This window comes from Lynx rufus, unplaced genomic scaffold (assembly GCF_022079265.1).
Source record: "Lynx rufus isolate CCGP_SWC_20201006 ecotype Redwood Valley unplaced genomic scaffold, mLynRuf1.p SCAF_7, whole genome shotgun sequence".
NCBI classification, from domain to species: Eukaryota; Metazoa; Chordata; class Mammalia; order Carnivora; family Felidae; genus Lynx; species Lynx rufus.
The window spans coordinates 74705202-74722880 of NW_025814889.1; the positions used below are offsets into that span (position 1 = coordinate 74705202).

Sequence of the window (17679 nt, forward strand, 5' to 3'; positions counted from 1 at the left end):
GCCCACAAGGAGTCGGAGCAGCCAGATTGGCCAGCCGTGGCTCTGTGCTTTGTCCTAAAGATCCACGCCCTGCCCTGTCTTCCTCCCAGTGCTAATTGCTTGTGAGCTGGTTCGGTTTTGAGAAACAAGAGCTTCGAGTTTCCGTGGGAGCCCATCGCCTTAGCTCCTCTCTAAGCCTGGACCCTGTCATCCTCTGGATGGCTGGCAATTATACCCCAGCTCAGGAAGGAGGGGTAGGGGTGGTGCAGCCAGGCTAAATATAGACACAGTTTCTAGAAAGTCAGGGGTGAGAGAGGACATTGACCAATTCATCAAAACATGACAGGCAATTCACAGAAGCCTGAAGTGCCCGAGGCCAGCGTCTCGGGCTTGGGACAGTAGGGTCCTTCTCGGGTAGGTGGCCCTATCACCAGAGACACACCTTGTGAAACCCAAGCCCGGGGCCAAGTTCCAGCTCTGGGCTCTGTCTCCACCGCAACGTTGAGTGTCACAGAAATCTCGGAGCCTAGAGCCTGTGTCTCCCTCTCTTTCTGCCCTCCCTTGCTTATACTCTCTCTCTCTCTCTCTCTCTCTCATAAATAAATAAAACATTAAAAAAATTTTTTTTTAAAAAAGAGAGAGAACTGGTCCAAGGGCGCCTGGGTGGCTGAGTCGGTCCAACACCTGACTCTTGATTTCGGCTCGGGTCACAATCTCGCGGTTCGTGAGTTCGAGCCCCGACGTGGGCTCCGTCCGCACGGACAGTGCACAGAGTCTGCCTGGGATTCTCTCTCTTCCTCACTCTCCCTGCCCCTCCCCCGCTCATGCTCCATCTCTCTCCAATACATTTTTTAAAAAGAGAGAGAGAACTGGTCCATCACATCATAGTATATCCATGCAAGATGACGGGGCTGTGGAAAGGACAGAGGAAGAACGTGGAAACGGGAACCAGCTTGAAGAAATGCTCTGTGGTAGATAAAAGCAAGTGCAGGAGGGTGAGTTTAGTATATACGCCCACCTCCCCGTGCACGTGCGTGCCTGTGCACACACACATAAACCCGCACACGTGCTTTCATATAAAGAGTCTGGCAGTGAACACAGCGAGCTGGTGACAGCGACAGCTTCTGGAGGAGGTAGGGGCACGGGAACTGGGTAGGGAAGGAGACTTGCTTTTCACTTATATGCCCTTCCGGACCATTTGCTCCGCTGCTGCTGCTTCTTTTGAGCCGCGCACAGGAGTTATTTACACACACATTCCAGGTTCCGCAACAGAGGAGAGGAAAGGGCTGTCTGTTCTCAGAGGCAACACACTACAAAAGGACGATGATAATAGCCTCCGCTTCCCGCTTCCCGAGAGCCTTCGATGCCAGTATTTTGCATATTATCTCCAAGGCTATCAACGACCTTTCAGGATGGGCATTATCCCTATTTTACAGGTGATATGAAAAGGACTGGAGGGTTAAATCACTTGCTTCACATCACGCGGCTAATAAGTGTGAAAGCAGGATCCGAATCAAGATCTGTTTGATTCCAAAGCTTCCAGTATTCTTACATAACATCGTCCTTCTTATGAATATACCGTACCTCAATCCAAGCCAGAGTAGCCATCAAAACGTGCCCCCTAGGGGCGCCTGGGTGGCTCGGTCGGTTAAGCGTCCGACTCCGGCTCAGGTCATGATCTCACGGTCCGTGAGTTCGAGCCCCGCGTCGGGCTCTGTGCTGACCGCTCAGAGCCTGGAGCTTGTTTCAGATTCTGTATCTCCCTCTCTCTCTGCCCCTCCCCTGTTCATGCTCTGTCTCTGTCTCAAAAATAAATAAACGTTAAAAAAAAATTAAAAACAAAACGTGCCCCCTAAAGTCCAGGAACGTGCAGCAGAGGCCGTTTGGGGGTCTCCTCTGGCACAAAGCCATTGGGAGAGACACAGTCCCTGAGAGGGGTGGTTTGGAAATGAGGGGTCACCGCTGGCGGTCCTCTCCACTGGCCCTATACCGCCATAGCACAGGGACGACCCCCGCGTGCGCCGAGAGTGACTTCCTGCCAATGAGCCTTGATGAGAGAGCTGAGTTCCCCCCAAAACGTAAGATCTTCTTCACATGCCTGCAGCTGCCTTTCTTGACAACTCCAGTGACATTCCCTCTGCAAATAATCCGGCCTCCTCTACCCAAGCTTCCAAAACTACTCTTGACCCATCCGCGGACAACCTTCCTCGTTCTCTTTCAGCCACAGTCTCGAGCGGCCATGGAAGAGCTGCCAGCTGCCAAGCTGAACTGGACAAAGTTTTCTCCGGCAGCCCCGACGTCGTGGGGACTCATTTACTGGAGCTCATAGAACGCCCTGCTCCTCTCTCCTCTCTGTTTACTCCAGTGCTCGTAAGCCCTTTGAGTTTTAAGTCGTTGGCCATCCGCCTCGTTTCTCTGCTCCCCTTCACATCGCGGCGCTTGCAGTATCAGCTGAGGGGACTTCCCAAAAGCCAGAACATTCCTCGTGTTCCCGGATCCTCACCAGCCTGCCTTTTGCCCCCTGTACTCCACAGGACTCATAATTAACAAGGTCCCTGAGCACCCTGAGGCCCGCAAACAAGAAGGCATTTCTCCACTCTGTGTTTGTTAGCTTGGCACTTGCAATGCACGCCTTCACAGTGTCTGGATTAAGGAGGCGTCAACAAGGAGGAAGAAGACAAGAGGAAGAGGCAGTGATCTGTTTCTCAACCCTGCATTCCAAGACCACCTTTTTTATTCCGCCTTTTTTATCTGTATTCTTTTTTCCCCTTATTTTATTTTATTGTATTTTGAGACAGAGAAAGAGAAAGCGAGCATAAGCAAGGGAGGGGCAGAGAGACAGAATCTCAAGCAGGCTCCCCGCCCAGCACAAAACCTGACATGGGGCTCGATCTCACTGCTGCCAGCTCACGACTTGAGCCGAAATCAAGAGTCGGAGGCTTAACTGACTGAGTCACCCAGGCACCCCCCAGGACCACCTCTTAAACTTCACTATACTCTTAATTCTCTTCTTCAAAGAGGTCCCTCGGATTTTCTTCTGTCCTTTATATCTTTTCCTTTATTTTATATTAGAGTCTGAACTAAGCCACTCATGACCAGAGATTCATTCACATCCACAGATCGTACAATATATATATATCCTTTGTAGTAGACCTACGTATTTTTCCCCTCTGGCCCTTACTTACGCTCTGGCTGTTGACAGAGCCAAGACATATAACCTTTTACAAGCCTACCCATGCCATTTTATTCACACTGGAAATATCATTTTTCCCCCCAGGATGTCCATGTATTCCAGAGGAACATGAAGCAGAAACAGCATGAAATAACTTGTAGGACAAATTGGCCAACAGTGGTCTCTAATGGTCTCTATGGTCTGACCATAGATCAATAGAACTGTGGTCACTGTCCAACCTTCATAATCCCATTTTGGTTTGATTATGAATTCTGGACCTGCTGGGATGACCACAATGAGCTCCTATGGTAGGTTAGTTTGACTATCTTGGAAGTCAAACCAAAGACTGAATGGTCAGACTGGTCCCCAGGGCTTGGTAAATAGCCAGTGACTCAGCACGAAAGGGATCCTCTTTCCTTGAGAACACCATGAAAGGGTTGAGTGAACTCCCCGAGAGCAAGGACTTGGTTGCACTTATCTTTGTGTTCCTAAGGATGTGGAACCTGACACAGAGAAGGTACCCCCCCCCCAAACGTAGACCTTTCTTCCTGGGATCAGGATTTCACAGACATAAGTGGCAAGGGGGTTCTATCTGAAATAGACTAAAAATAGAAAAATACCAAATAGAATTTGGATGAAGTAAAGGAGAAGCAAGGGGAAGGGGGAGAAAAGAGGAGCAATTATGTATATTTAATTGATTTTTCTTTTTGGCAACAGTTATGTTCTGTGAGGGCACCATGAGCACTGAATTAACACATAATGAACCACTGTTCCCAGGGTTAGCTTCCTGGGAGCCTCTGGTCACAACATTTTCATCAATCAATCAATACATAACCTTGTTTCACATGTGCTATTTAAAGGGACCTTACTTAATATATATTGTTGATTCATTAAAACTGAACTCAGCCAACAGCACTGTAGCTCATGTCTGAATGAAGCTTCTTGAACACTTGTTTTCTTGATAAGGCACATCGAAGCTTTCTTGTGCTTAGTTAGGACCACTTAATGGCACTTCAGCACTATGCTTGGGGCCATCCTAAACAGTGGAATCACCATCAGATAGCACAAAAATGCAAAAACTGTGGTACTAAGCAGCCCACAAAAAGGACACTTGTTTGTAGCATGAGAGCTGAAACAAGAAGGCAGGATGTCACCTTGTTCCACCTTGCCTGGGAATGTGTGCGTCGTGGGTCTTGAAGTTTTCACCACTCTGACACCACCATGACCACAAAATTCTGCAAGTATTGATGTGGGGACTACAAGGAAGTATTAACAAGTGGCCAAGTTTGCAAATACAGAATCTACAAATAACGAAGATTGACTGATTGTGTGTGTGTGTGTGTGTGTGTGTGTGTGTGTGGTGGGTAGGTGGGGGGTGGGTGGGTGGGTATGTATTTTTATCAGACAAAATCAAGACAAACAACAAGAGGTGTTGGCTCTTCAGAAAGTGCATCCTGGCCCAGTCATCACGGCAGGGACAGTAAAGACACAAGGCAGACAAGGACAGGGGAACAGGACAAAAGCAGAATGCTGCCCGTAATACCAGCACTTCCACGCAGGGGTTGTTGGAAAGGGGGCTCATGGTGGGTGACATACAAACGTACCATCCCTGTCCATTTTGTCATTTCCCACACCTAGCCCTCAGGGAACCTGTCCTCCCTCCACCCAGATGCCTACCTATCATGGTTCTGCCTCAAGTAGTGGTGTGTCTGAGGGGAGGAAGCACAGGTGCATGGGAGTTGGAGCCACTCTGGTGAGGAATTGACCTCCAGTATGTCAGAACCCAATAAGCAGCCACCTAAGAGTCCCATCTCCCAGAGCTGAACCCCAGGGATAGGTGACCTAGAAAGAGAGGGGGTTGGGGACAGGGATCTAGGAATTAACCAAACAGCCCCAAGAGCTGTTGGAGACCTTTGGGTTGCAGATGGGTGACATATGACCTTTGGTCAGAGTCCCCATATTGCCAGCTCTTAGCCCAGTGCCTTGATAACAGATGCTCATTAAAATCCATTGAGTGAGTGTGTCAAAGAAAACAAACAAACAAAAAAAACCAAAAACCAAAAAACAAAAAAAAACAAAAAAAAAAAGAAAAAAACAAAAGGAAGGTGTGTGGCTGGAGAGACGTTTGTTTATTTCATGAGGGCAGCGTTCCATGAAGGACATAAGTATTGACCCATCAGGTTCCAAAATAACATATCATACTTTATGTTTTTTAAAGTACTTTTGTATATGTCATCGAATCAATCCCCAGACTAACACTATATACGAGAGGAGTCAGATGACAAAGTCAGGTGTGCGGTTGAGGTAACTGAAACAGAGAAGTCAAAAGATCTGAGCAAGGGCGGGCAACGGCACGGCCACTGCTATAGCTCACACACTTCAGGCTGCTTTTATGGTAGGAAGCAGCCCTGATGTGCGCACACACCCTCCTTCCCCATTATTACTTCGAAGGCCGTGGCAGGAAAGGGTCCAGGTGGGGCTCTGGAAGGCCCACCCTGCAGGAAGTGCAGAGAAATGAGCCACACGGCAGCAGAGTCTGCAGCCAGCGATGCTGCTGGTCTGGTTCCCCAAGCTGGGGAGCAGCCTGCCAGGAAGCCAAGTGGGCAACCCGCGCCAGGCCAAACAGTCAATTAGCACCCACAGAAACCCCGCTGCCCAGCGACTGCTCAAGGCAGGGAAACTCCAGGCCAGCTGGTTCCCAGGACAGGGGGCAGGTGAGTTGGGAGCTGTGTTCACAGACGGCCCACGAGTCCTTGTGCTCGGTGGGGGGGGGGGGGGGGGGGGCAGGGCAGGCATCTCACAATGTCCCAGGCTCTGATTCACTCTGCCCTCAAAGCCAGTGGGTGGGCCCTTCAGTTCAGACAACCAGGCCGACCTCTGCGTTCTTGTTCTGGACCTGATTCACTCTTTCCTCTCTTGATGGCCAAAGCCTTGTCCTTTTCTTTACTCACCTCCAATTAAGACTCTTATACAGAAGCTCTTTTTTTCATGTTTTCTTCCAGGCTTCTCTCCTGCTTGCTCTCTCTCCAATATATGCCCAATGCTCATTCCTCACGTTTCTCAGTCCTATACTGCAATTCATCACCTTCCCATCCTTCCCTCCTGCCTTTGGATGGGAACACCCTTCATTCGGCCTTTCCAATACCTTCCCCACACTGTTTGCACTTGTGACACTGGGCTCGCTGGAGAAGAGAAGAGGCAGCGGGTAGAGAAACTGGCCCTGACTGAACAGGACGGCTGGCACGTTGCTGACATCGCCTGAGCTTTCCATCCTGGGACAGCCAGCCATGGGTGAAGATATGGGCACAGATCAAGCACAGAGGCCCAACCAGGGTGCTATTTCCCTTATTCCAAGGAATGGTTTCATGTGGATGGGAGGACAAGCTCTGAGGCCAAGTTCTAGGACGCCCCCAAGGGCACGCCTGTGGTCATCCATCTGTTAGGAGGCCCTGTCACTCCAGGACAGACATGTGGGTTAATAGAGGGGACTATGGGTCAAGGGGTAATGGGAAAGTGGGGACCTAGACAGAAACCTCAGGAAAACCATTTCTGAGAAGGTCAAAGGACGTAGCTGGAGCTGAAAGGAGGGGAGGAAAAAGATACTCTCACCCAGACCCCGTTACTCCCGGTGGCTGTAAGAGCTCGCATGTTCCATGGGCATGGGAAGGACAGAGACAGGGAAGATGCAGGGGTTCTCCTCATGCAGGGAAATCTTGCTTCCTCTCCTTCCGCTGGCCCCTGGGGAGGACTCACCTGAAGAAGCCTTTGCAGCCTTCACAGGTCATAGCGTTGAAGTGAAAGCCGGTGGCTCGGTCTCCGCACACCCCACAGATTCGGGGCACATTCCGGTCAAAGTCGCCAGGGTCAGGCAGGGAAGTGCTGGCTGCCATCGCTTCCGTCCCTGCAAGAAGAGCAGGCAGGCCAAGGCCAGAGCCGGAGTCAGTGCCAGGGCTGGCTGGCATCCTTTGCACCCCTACCCCCATCTGCCAGGAACTCGGCGAGGTCGGGCAGCTCCCCAGGTTGCAGGCCTGAGCAGGATTTCTTTGGCGCCCTCGTCTCGTGACGCGCCACACCACAGCTTACCCTCCGGACTCTCTGCGGAGCGGAAGACGGGCTCCCTCACCCAAGTCCGGAGCGATCTGCGGGGGGCGCTGTGGTGAGGCCGCTCAGAGCGTGGTTTGCGTTCAAAGGCTGCATCTGCGGCCTACTAGCCAGGCTGCTGTGGGTGAGGTGTTTAGCCTCTCTGTACCCTGCGACCCTCACCCGAAGAGTGGCGTTTTCCTTTACAGGCTGTGAGGCGTCGACTCACCTCACGAGCAGCCCTGAAGCAGGCCAGAGGCCTCTATTCTACCCAGCAACCCCCCCAAGAGAAAAGGGGGCCCCTCCCCCCCTCAAGTGCAGATAGAAGCCCCCAGCCCCTCTGTCTGGGGAACGGACTAGCTCACATGCCCGAATCAGACCTTGATATTCCAACCCCCGCTCCGCACAGCCACGTGGCTCGGAACTGACAGCCCCGTGTCCCTGCGCCGAGGTAATCAAAATCTTGTTCCCTCTTCTTTTCTCTTTTCTTTTCTTTTTCTCCAGCAAAAACGTAACACATTGATTTGACCGAATCGTCTTTCCGAATACCGCGAGTCACATACAGTGAACTAATCTTGTTTTCAGAGATGGCTTTGATAAATAGGCATTATCATCTAGAGATGGATTTCACACTTGAGGAGTGGGGAGGACCGAGGGAACACAACCTACTAGCTTTCGGAAATCCTTCTCGGGAAGCGGTTGACTTAACTCTTCCATTAGGCAGATGGGGCCCTTGGCTCCACGAGGTCAGACTCAGAGCTCCTCCAGCCTCCCAAAGATGCTTCAGACCTTGCTGCCTCCTATCTGAGTCTATCTGAGTCTGAGACTATCTGAGTCGTCACAAGGGCCATCGTATGGCCGCTTGGCCCCAGGGCAGGAGGGTCCCTCGGGGCAAAAGAACTAGAAGAGAGAAAGCCAGTTATGAACCAGTACCATGTTCTCCCACCCCGAAGTGAGAGAGGTAGCTTCCGGAGGACCCTTGGGAGTTTCTGAGCTTCTTTCCAATGGAATCTCGGGGCTACGACTTGGCATTTCAAAGCCCGTTTGAGCAAATGGGGTACATTTGCTCTTCAAATCACCCAACGGGAGGTAAGTGCTTTAATGTCACCCTTTACAAATGAGGACCAGAGAAGCCCAAATCTTACTTAAGTTTTTTTTTTTTTAATATTTAAGTTTTTTTTTTTTAATTTTCTAAAAACGAAGGAAGGAAGTGGGATGGATAAGGATCAGGGTGGAGGGGACCCTGATCACAGATGGGTGTAGATCCCGTCTCTCTTAGCTTTTCTTTTCCTGGGAACTTTGATGTACTTATAGTGACACTATTGCCTGTCCCCATCACAGCTAGATTGACACTTGTTAAACTGCAATGTTTAGACACACACACACACACACATACACACACACACACACATATACGCACATGCACAGAAATAAAGACTCTAAAAAAAAAAAGAACAAAGGAATGATTAATAGAAACCTTTGAGGGACTGAGATCGGGGACAGGCATGCAGAGGCCTTACATAGGCACTATATCCTATTTCTTTGAGTGGTAGGTATAGGCGTCTTATTATTTTTATTGTTATGAATGGGGTTCCTGGGTGGTTCATTTGGTTAAGTGTCCGACACTTGATTTCAGCTCAGGTCATGATCTCACGGTTCGTGAGTTCAAGCCTGCATTCGGGCTCCGTGCTGACCGTGCAGAGCCGGCTTGGGATTCTCTCCCTCTCTCTCTCTGCCCCTCCCTTGCTTGCTCTCTCTGTCACTCTCAAAATAAATAAACTACAAAAATTATTAAAATAGGATTTTACGTTTAATAGGCCCATCTGCGTATATAAAACATTTCGCAATTTTCAAAGAATTAAAAAGCAAGGATAAAGCACCCGTGGGTTTGTCAACATCGTCCCTGTAGCCCATCCCAAGGCCAAGCCAACTCCCCAGGGCTTCTAGAGTGCCGCACACATCCAAGCTGTGGGCAGGGATCCCAGAGGCCCAATACCATTGTGGGGCAATAGGAGAAACTGTTTAGGATGCTTGTGGCTTAACCCCAGGTCAGCTGAGATGGTGCAACTCTCAGTCATCATGATGTTGCTACAGGGTCTGTGTCACCAGGCGACTAAACATCTGGTGGCTTTGGTGGAAAAAGAAGAAATCAAATGTGGGCGTGGGGGGAATGCCAGACAAATCAGTCCGAAAAGGGCTCATCATCACCCGGGCTCGCTGGTGACGTCATGATGCAAGGGCATCAGGACAACAGCCTACCCCGGCATGGCAACTGTGCCTTCCTGAAATGGGCTGAGCTACTACCTTGACATCAGGAAGGCTCCTGGCCAGGGGTTGGGGGGCCTGGGGCCCCAGTCCAGCCGGACAGAAGGCTGGACCCCTCAGCTGGAGGCCCACAGAAAACGGGACCATTTCAGGTGAGCTGAGAGAAAACTCAGCCGGCTTGGGGTTATTTGCTGCTACCGAGGAGGCAGGGCCCGGGACCGGAGTCCAGAGGTGCAAAAGAGACCCAGGCATACATGGCCAGAGAGCTGGCAGGAAGAGACTGTGGAGGCAGGAGAGGCAAAGAGCAGACTGGAGCTGAGTAGGAAATGTCACTATACTGGACAGCTGCCTGGTGTCCTGACCTGAGAGGCAGCAGGCCTTCTCCCTTCTGAGCCCCTCTCTGAGCCCCTCCCCTGCCTCCGGCTGGCTCTGGGTCTGGGCTGCGGGCTGCTGCCGGTTCTGCTGACACAGGATCCGACCCGCATTTGTGAAGCCCGGGGTAGTATCCTCTTCCTTCCCTTGTCCCCCCTCCTTCCCATGGCCCGCACCTGCTCCTGGAAAACAGCCAGCCACAGAGGTTGTGGCTAATGAGGAAACACCCACCTGAAGGGGCAAGGGGGAGGGGATGCCCGTCTGTGACCTCACAGACACGTCCAACCAAAAGGACTCTGAAACGAAAAAGGGGAAACGCTTCGTCTACAGCTGGGCACTGACCTCATAGCCAGTCCTCTGGCGAGTCCAATAAATGGTACAGGAGGTTCTCTCAAGAGACTTTAGTCCTGAGATTAGGGATTGAAAACTTGACAGAGTGATTTGTTGGGCACAGGCGTGCCATGTCATCGCTGGCAGGGGTGAGGGGGTGGAGCCTGGCAGCAGCCAGGACCAGCCCTCCCTCGAGGCCGGGAGTAGCAAGAAGCAGTGGGGAGGGATGGGGGGGGCAGCAACCAGCATGTAGGCAGATGGAAAGAGCCTCCCTATTTCTTCCACTGCAGAGGGTGTTGAGGGGGAGGGAGGGCTTTTATCTAGGGGAGCTCTGCTGCTCCTGCTGCTCGCATGGACCCCCCCACCCACCCCAGATTTGAAGGATCCTCCCGGAGTGGGGAGCAGAGCCAGAGGATGGCCTAGCATACTGCTGATGGCAGGAAAGAGATCCCACCCCAGCTAGGACTGCCGAGACCCCTCAGGCGCGCTGGGAAGGGTGCAGGCTGGGATTGCGGCCTGGCCTCTTGGGACGGCTTCACAGACAGGTGTTCGAGATCCTCGTCTGTGCAGACGGTGTAGGCGGAGCGAGCGCTGCAGGGGTTAAATACAGCAACTCGCTGCTTTCAAACAGGATGTTTTCTGCCACTTTTAGCTCTTCCTGAGACATGCTCCACACCCCCGACCTCAGTAAGGGCTGAAGGCGGGCTGACTCTGGTGCCCAGAGTCTGTGTGCTACTGGCATGCTGGGTCACCAAGGTGGGGCTGGCAGAATTTCACCCGTCCCACTTCTACCCACATCCAGCCCTGCTTGTCTACCCATAGAGACAGACAGACAGACAGACCACACACACACACACACACACACACACACACACACACTTCCTCCCTTCCCTGATGCCAACAGAAGGTGCCTGACCCTGAAACCTGGCAAAAGCCTTCAAGCTAATCCCCAGATGGGGAAGGTCCAGACCCCTAGCTTTTGTTCCTCTGCCTCCTAGAGGCCCAACTAGGCAGGGAAGGGAAGAGCCCAAGGGAATTACAAACTGTGGGCCCTGGGGCTGTCAGCTCCCCGAGCCTATTGACCATCCCCTTGGGCACTGCCAGCCCCCAGCAAACACCCAAGGAAAATGCCGGCGGATGGGGGAGCCTGGGTGACTCAGTCGGTTAAGTGCATGACTTCAGCTCAGGTCATGATCTCACGGTTCGTGGGTTCGAGCCCCGTGTCAGGCTCTGTGCTGACAGTTTGGAGCCTGGAGCCTGCTTCGGATTCTGTGTCTCCCTCTCCCTCTGTCCCTCCCCCGCTCACGCTCTGTCTCTCTCTCTCTCTCTCTCTCTCTCTCTCTCTCAAAAATAAATAAACATTAAAAAGAGAAAAGAAAGAAAAGAAAATGCCGGTGGGTGATGCGCTGAAATAACCTGAGCCAGGTCAGCCGGCTCCCAAGGGCCGTGGGTGGGACGAGGCACCGCTGCTGGGGACAGACATGCTGTCACTTACCCCCCAAGCCAGGCTCTCCTTTGCTCCCAGTACTTGTACCGTCCATCGCCTCCGGCTGACCACACTCTTCTGGATTCTACCCCATGGCCTTATCGATTTCCCAGAATCCCCGCTTGCTCCTCAGAGGCTGAAGTGAGGGCCAAGTCGGCACAGAAAGGACCACCGCTTCCTGTCCTCAACCCCTAAGGTTTTCAAAAGCCAGACTTGAGACCCAGGTAGACTACCACCCTTGAGCGAAAGAAAGAAAGAAAGAAAGAAAGAAAGAAAGAAAGAAAGAAAGAAAAAAGAGTGTATGGAGTATCTACTATGTGCCAACCTGCCAGGCTCTAGCCACATGACCTACATAAGCCTCATAACAGTCCCGTGAGGTGAGGAGCAGTCCCATTTTACAGATGGCAAAACCAAAGTCCAGGACGACTTGCCCAGGGCGCCATGGCCAGGCAAGTGGGGGGCCAGGGGCCACACAAGGCAAACTTAGCGCCATGCCCGCGTGCTTCTGCTGTCTCCTGCTGACCCCTCCCATATCCCAGTGATAACCATCAGCGGGGACACGGCGGTCCGCTCTGAGCCCCGCTCCGGGTTCTCCAGTATGCTCTCTCATTCAGTCCTCACAACACCCTCATCAGGCGGGTCCCGTTATCATCCCTCTTCTAGCCATGGGAAAACTAAGGCTCAGGGAAGTTGTTTGTCTTTGGAGTCCAGATTTGAACTTAGACCCTTTTGCCTCGAGTCCCCCCTCTGCTTGCCTTTCCTAAGGGAGATATCTCAGTCATCTCATCAGCCCTAAGTCCTGGAGGCCCTTCGCTTCCACCAAGTCCGGGGGCAAAGAAGAGAACAATCCCCACAGGTCATGATGGAAGAATGCCATGGCGCTTTTCCTTCCAAAGTTCCCAAAGTCTCAGGGTGGCAGGCATTAGCCGGGATCCCCTTTCTGCCAGCCATCCCCTCTTACCGGGAAAACCTCGTTCAACACGCTGGCCGCTCCTCCCCATGCAACTGCGCACTACTGGATGGTCCTTTTAGAAGAGGTTAACCTAGATTTAGCCTAAAGTTCCAAGTGCGAGGAAAGTGGGTCAAGGATACAGGGTAGCAAAGGAGAAGTGGAAAAATAAGCGCTTAATACCACCCTCCTTTGCCACATCATACAGCTCCCCACCCCTGCCCGCAATTCATGTTCTGAGTACACAGGACATCCCATTGCTTCTACTGGGGCTGTCCCCAGAGCAACCCCCTCCTGCTCTTGGTATTAGAAATACCCAAGTCCCTGACACTGAGCCTCAGAGAAACAGGGTGGGAGCTCAAGTCTGCAGAAAGCCCCTGGCTTCCATTCCTCCGGGGACTGCATCCCACATCAAAACCCCTGCCTGAGCCTGACCCAGTCCTGACCTCGCCTTAGCAAGAAGTGAAGAGATAACATGTTTCGTTCCAGTCATCGAAGCCATAACCACTGCCTCTCCTATATGTCTGCCTGTCGGCGCACACAACACATGCCCCGTCTTCCGGGACTTCTGCTAAATGGGCATCACCGGGGCAGGCTGGCCTAGAACAGTCTCGTGATATGGTGGCTACAGGGTGTCCTGGGAAGAGCCTGGGAAGACAAATATCAAAGTGCTGCTAGACTCATTTTAACCCCACCACACTCACCGAACCCTCCTTGGAGTCCTGAGGGCCGTAAAGCTATGGCCTGGAGGATAAGTGGTAGACAAGAGATCTGACTGCTAAGGTCTTTTCCACCTCTGAAAGTGTGCAACTCCAAGGCCAGATTTCCCATCATGATGAGGCCTTAAGACCACTCAGAAAGTGAGATTCCCTCACTGAGCTTTCTCTCGGACCCCCTCAGTTGAGCCCCGACACCATGCTAGTGTAAGGGGGTTCACTCATCCTCAGATGCCAAGGACCAGGAAGGACATGAGCAGTGTGGCCCCTAATGGGCCCCATGGAGAACGGGAGCCCAGGACAGGGGGCCACGCTCAGCTGAGCTGCGATTGGAATGACCGAAACTGAGCTTTCTAATTGTTTTTTTTTTTTAATTGTTTTTTCAACGTTTATTTATTTTTGGGACAGAGAGAGACAGAGCATGAACGGGGGAGGGGCAGAGAGAGAGGGAGACACAGAATTGGAAACAGGCTCCAGGCTCCGAGCCATCAGCCCAGAGCCTGACGCGGGGCTCGAACTCCCAGACCGCAAGATCGTGACCTGGCTGAAGTCGGACGCTTAACTGACTGCGCCACCCAGGCGCCCCATGAGCTTTCTAATTGTTGACATTGGCTCAGAGTTCCCCCTCCTTCTAGAAAGAAGCGGTAAGCTAAGTGATTTCCCAGAAAAGGGAGAGAAAAATTCTTCTGCCTGAAATTGGCACACACAGAATGAACCACGTGGGGGGCTCTCTCTGGAGTGTGTAGGCCAGCCATGCTGCACGTGAGCTTATGTGCGCACAGCCATTTCTCGTTGATTTTCACTTCATCATCCTTTCAACTCTGTCCACAGAGTGCTGAGCACTGTAGGATCTAACTTAGTGTTGGTCATCTCTTTATTCTAGTGTAACTCAGGCACAGCAATGTCACAGCCAGCTAAGGTGATGTCTTTTCTTCTTTCCCACCATCCCCAACATATATACACATTCTTTTTCCAGAACAGCCTCAGCATTACTTCCCAGAAGCAGCTGAGGAGGAACAGAGTGAAAAAGAGGGAAGGGGGAGAGGAAAGCATATTATATAAATAGAACTTGTCTAAATATGCCTTGCCTCATTGTCTCCCCAGCCCCTCCACACACACCCATATTTTAAATATGGATGAGAATGGTTGGATTATTTTCTGCAGACTGTAATGTCCAAAGTAAAACCCACTAGCTAGTCAGTCATCTCAGACATCTCAGGATTGGAAGGAAACTCTACCTAGTCCAACCATCTTAAATCCCCTCTATAATATTCTAACCTGTACGTGAATATTTTTCCTAACGGAGCACTATCTCCCATGGCAATCTACTTTCCTTGGATGACTGTATGCTTAGAAAGTTCTTCACTCTACAAGATGAAAGAGCCCCTGTAGCTTTCAATCACAGGTCCTAGACAAACTCTTTACAGCCATCTAAGATGGCTGGACATCTAAGAGGGACATAGAATGAAGCTACTAAGCGATTCCCACAGCGTCTCTGGAGGAAGGCTTGGCCAGACCACCACATGGCGCCATCGTGCAAATTAGAAAAGGGCCCATTTCTCATCTGCTAGAAAACTGTTGTAGAAAGTAGAAAAATCTATGATGTTTATGATGTGAGTGAGACTGCAAGGGAAAAGCAGAAAAGATAACGGGGGCTGCATTTAATTTTGGCTTAGACCTCATAAACTTCCCGGGTATGATCGTGATTCCCACAAGGACAGTAAATAAGGGGGTGAGTGCAGCGTCTGCCTCCATGGCCTTCACCTGGAGAGAAGAGTTTGCAGTCCAAGAAAAGGGCTCTGTGGGAGAGTGTGAGTAGCTGAATACACTCCCCCAAGCCTGCCTGCCCTCTTCTGTCTTTGGCTCAGCCATCTCCAGGGGAGGCTGGCCCCCAGAACTACAGCACTAAGAACGCAGGCAATGTGTCCCTAACTAACTATCTAAGTGACTGATGACTCAACAGTCGCAGGAAGGAGTTTATCCTGAAAGTGCTTCTAAATCAAACCTTTGGGGAATATATATATCACCTTTGAGAACCTGATAAAGGTCATGGACAGATATCCCACGCAATGCCAAGGGTTAGTGGGTCACTCCTTAGAAACCATGCTATCAGCTCCCATTCTATCAGCCATCCACTGAGACTCTTTCTTGGCTGACTGTCCTGTTATTCTTGGGAGTGCTGGCAGCTTCTAGGAGCTGAGCAGAACCCAGAGGCAGGAACACACAGGGCCCCAGAGAGTGGGGCTGGAGATACATAGCTTGCTGAGATATATTTCCACTTCTTATCGACAACAATTATTCCTGCAAGCTGCTTTTTTTCCAATGGAAACTCTGCCCTTAGCTTTGTCAACAAGATTTCTGGGTTGATTATGGTTCTCCAGGTAACAAGCAGGCCAGGCCCTGTCACTGCTGGAAAGCGTGGGCAGTGACAGTGTCTGCTGAAGCATAGGGAGCTGCCCATTCATAATCTGCAGTCCAATCTCTCTGGTTTTAGAGCAAAGAAACTGGGGCCATCAGAGGGGGAGCGGCTTGTCCCAAGAGTACAAAGGAAAGAGAGTGTTTTTCCACCTCCACCCTGGGCAAGTCCCAAGACCTCTCATCACCAGCCCGAGCAGCTTCCAGGGGTCAGAGTGGTGTGGGAGAGAAATGGGCCATGGGAGGAGGCATGAATGTCATCTCTGGAGGAGGGGAGTTGTGGGAAGCCATGGGGGAGGCCCTGAAGTGCACTGCAGTGGGACCACCCAGCACCGATGCCATCCCAGACAAGCAACACAGAGGAAAAGAGTGAGGGTAACCCGCTTGCTCTTGCCCAACCAGCTCTAGCTCCTGACTCTGGCCTCCATGGCCTGAAGAAATGGACCCAGACCCAGAGAGGTAAGGGGAGACCTTAGACGGAAGTGGGATGTGCCTGGTGTGCTCTCTCACTATTCTGGGAGCCTCTCCTGGACACTAGGATGGGGGTACTTCCCTGGGATATGTGCTCCAGGTCAAGGTTGATGGGACAAGGAGGCTCTTGGTCCAATTACTTGGAAACCAAAGAATAGAAATTGGAGCAGCCCAAATGGAGAACACCAAGAATACAGGGGAAGTGTAGCCCTCCTCTGGGGAGACCTCAACTCCTACTATTGCTAATGTAGGCGATGGCTAAATGGGATTTAAAACAACATCAATGGCCTCGGGACATCAGGAGAAAGCTGCTTCTTTCTCCCAAGAGATTCCCAAGCCCAGTTCTAGCATCTCTGTGGCCCTCTACCCAGACTAAGCATCTTTCTTACTGCTGGGTCCCCGGCCCAGGTCCACATAGACCTGAGTCTGTCCCTGCCCAGACAGATAGCTTTGAGCCCACCGCCCGCCCCCAAACCAGTCCATCCCGGCCAGCCTTCTTCTCTTCATTTTCCTCTGGGACCAATGCAGTCTTTGTGTCACTCACACTCTTTCTGCACTGTGTCAGTACCCAAAGGGCCAGGTCCTGCCGGCACTGAGATACTCAGAATCCTGGGTATCAGATCCCTCACTTACCTCCACAACCGCCCTGGCCAGCCTGATGCGCTTGGCAATGTGACTACTGTCCAGCGTCCCCCAAAGCCCATTCCTGTATCCTCCTCTACAAATGAGGACATGAGAGAGCGCCCGGGTCACAAGGCTGTTACAGGACCAACATCTCTGTCTAGCACTCAGCACGGTCTCTGGCACAGTGTGGTTGGATGTCAGCTGGAGCTCACTACTAAAGCTGTAACTGCTGTCAGTACAAGACCAGAGCCTGGGAAATCAGGAGACTTTCAGGCCCCACAGAGGGGCCATGGAGGGCAGCAGGCCTGCTCTCGGCCCCAAACACGCTACTCCAAACAAACGTTGCCCAGAAAGCCACATTTCCACTGAACTGGGAAAAAACTGACCACCCCACCCATTGGCTGTGGCTTCCAAAAATCTGGCTTCTCAGGGTGGGGAAATTTTCCCCAGCCAGATTTTTGGAAGCCACAGCCAATGGCTAATCTCTCCCCTATATGCAGAGAAGCTGAGCTACACATCTGGACTTCTCCTCTGCAAGAAGGATAAGACCCGTGGCTCCCGAGGTGCCACTGAGTACCAAGCCCTTGTGCCCATTGCCTTTCCCTTCCTTTCCCTCTGTCCCCCAATGCCATCTATCTCCTACTTCTTCTGTCACCCGGGGCTTGTCATGCATCCGTCACATATCTGTTCTCCCCTAGTGGGACCTGAGGCTCATCGGCCCCATGAGGCTGCCTGTGTGTCATCAGGGCAGTGGTACTTCCTTAGCTGCTCTTGCCTACCACCGAAAGTGCAGAACGCAGGGAAGGCTGAGGTGGAGAGC

At 51.7% G+C, this 17679-nt stretch overlaps 1 protein-coding gene across 3 annotated transcripts in view; it reads right to left on the bottom strand.

The window, feature by feature from the left end:
- VDR (vitamin D receptor) overlaps window positions 1-17679 on the bottom strand; it is a 57384-nt gene that overhangs the window by 25774 nt on the left and 13931 nt on the right. For 2 of the 3 annotated variants that reach the window (XM_047064822.1, XM_047064823.1), the window contains exon 2: window positions 6905-7052. In XM_047064822.1, coding sequence (XP_046920778.1) covers window positions 6905-7041 — 137 coding nt within the window. In that variant the 5' untranslated portion in view covers window positions 7042-7052. Of the gene's footprint in view, window positions 1-6904; window positions 7053-11693; window positions 11877-17679 lie in introns of those variants that run through there. The other variant, XM_047064821.1, reaches the window with a different exon arrangement.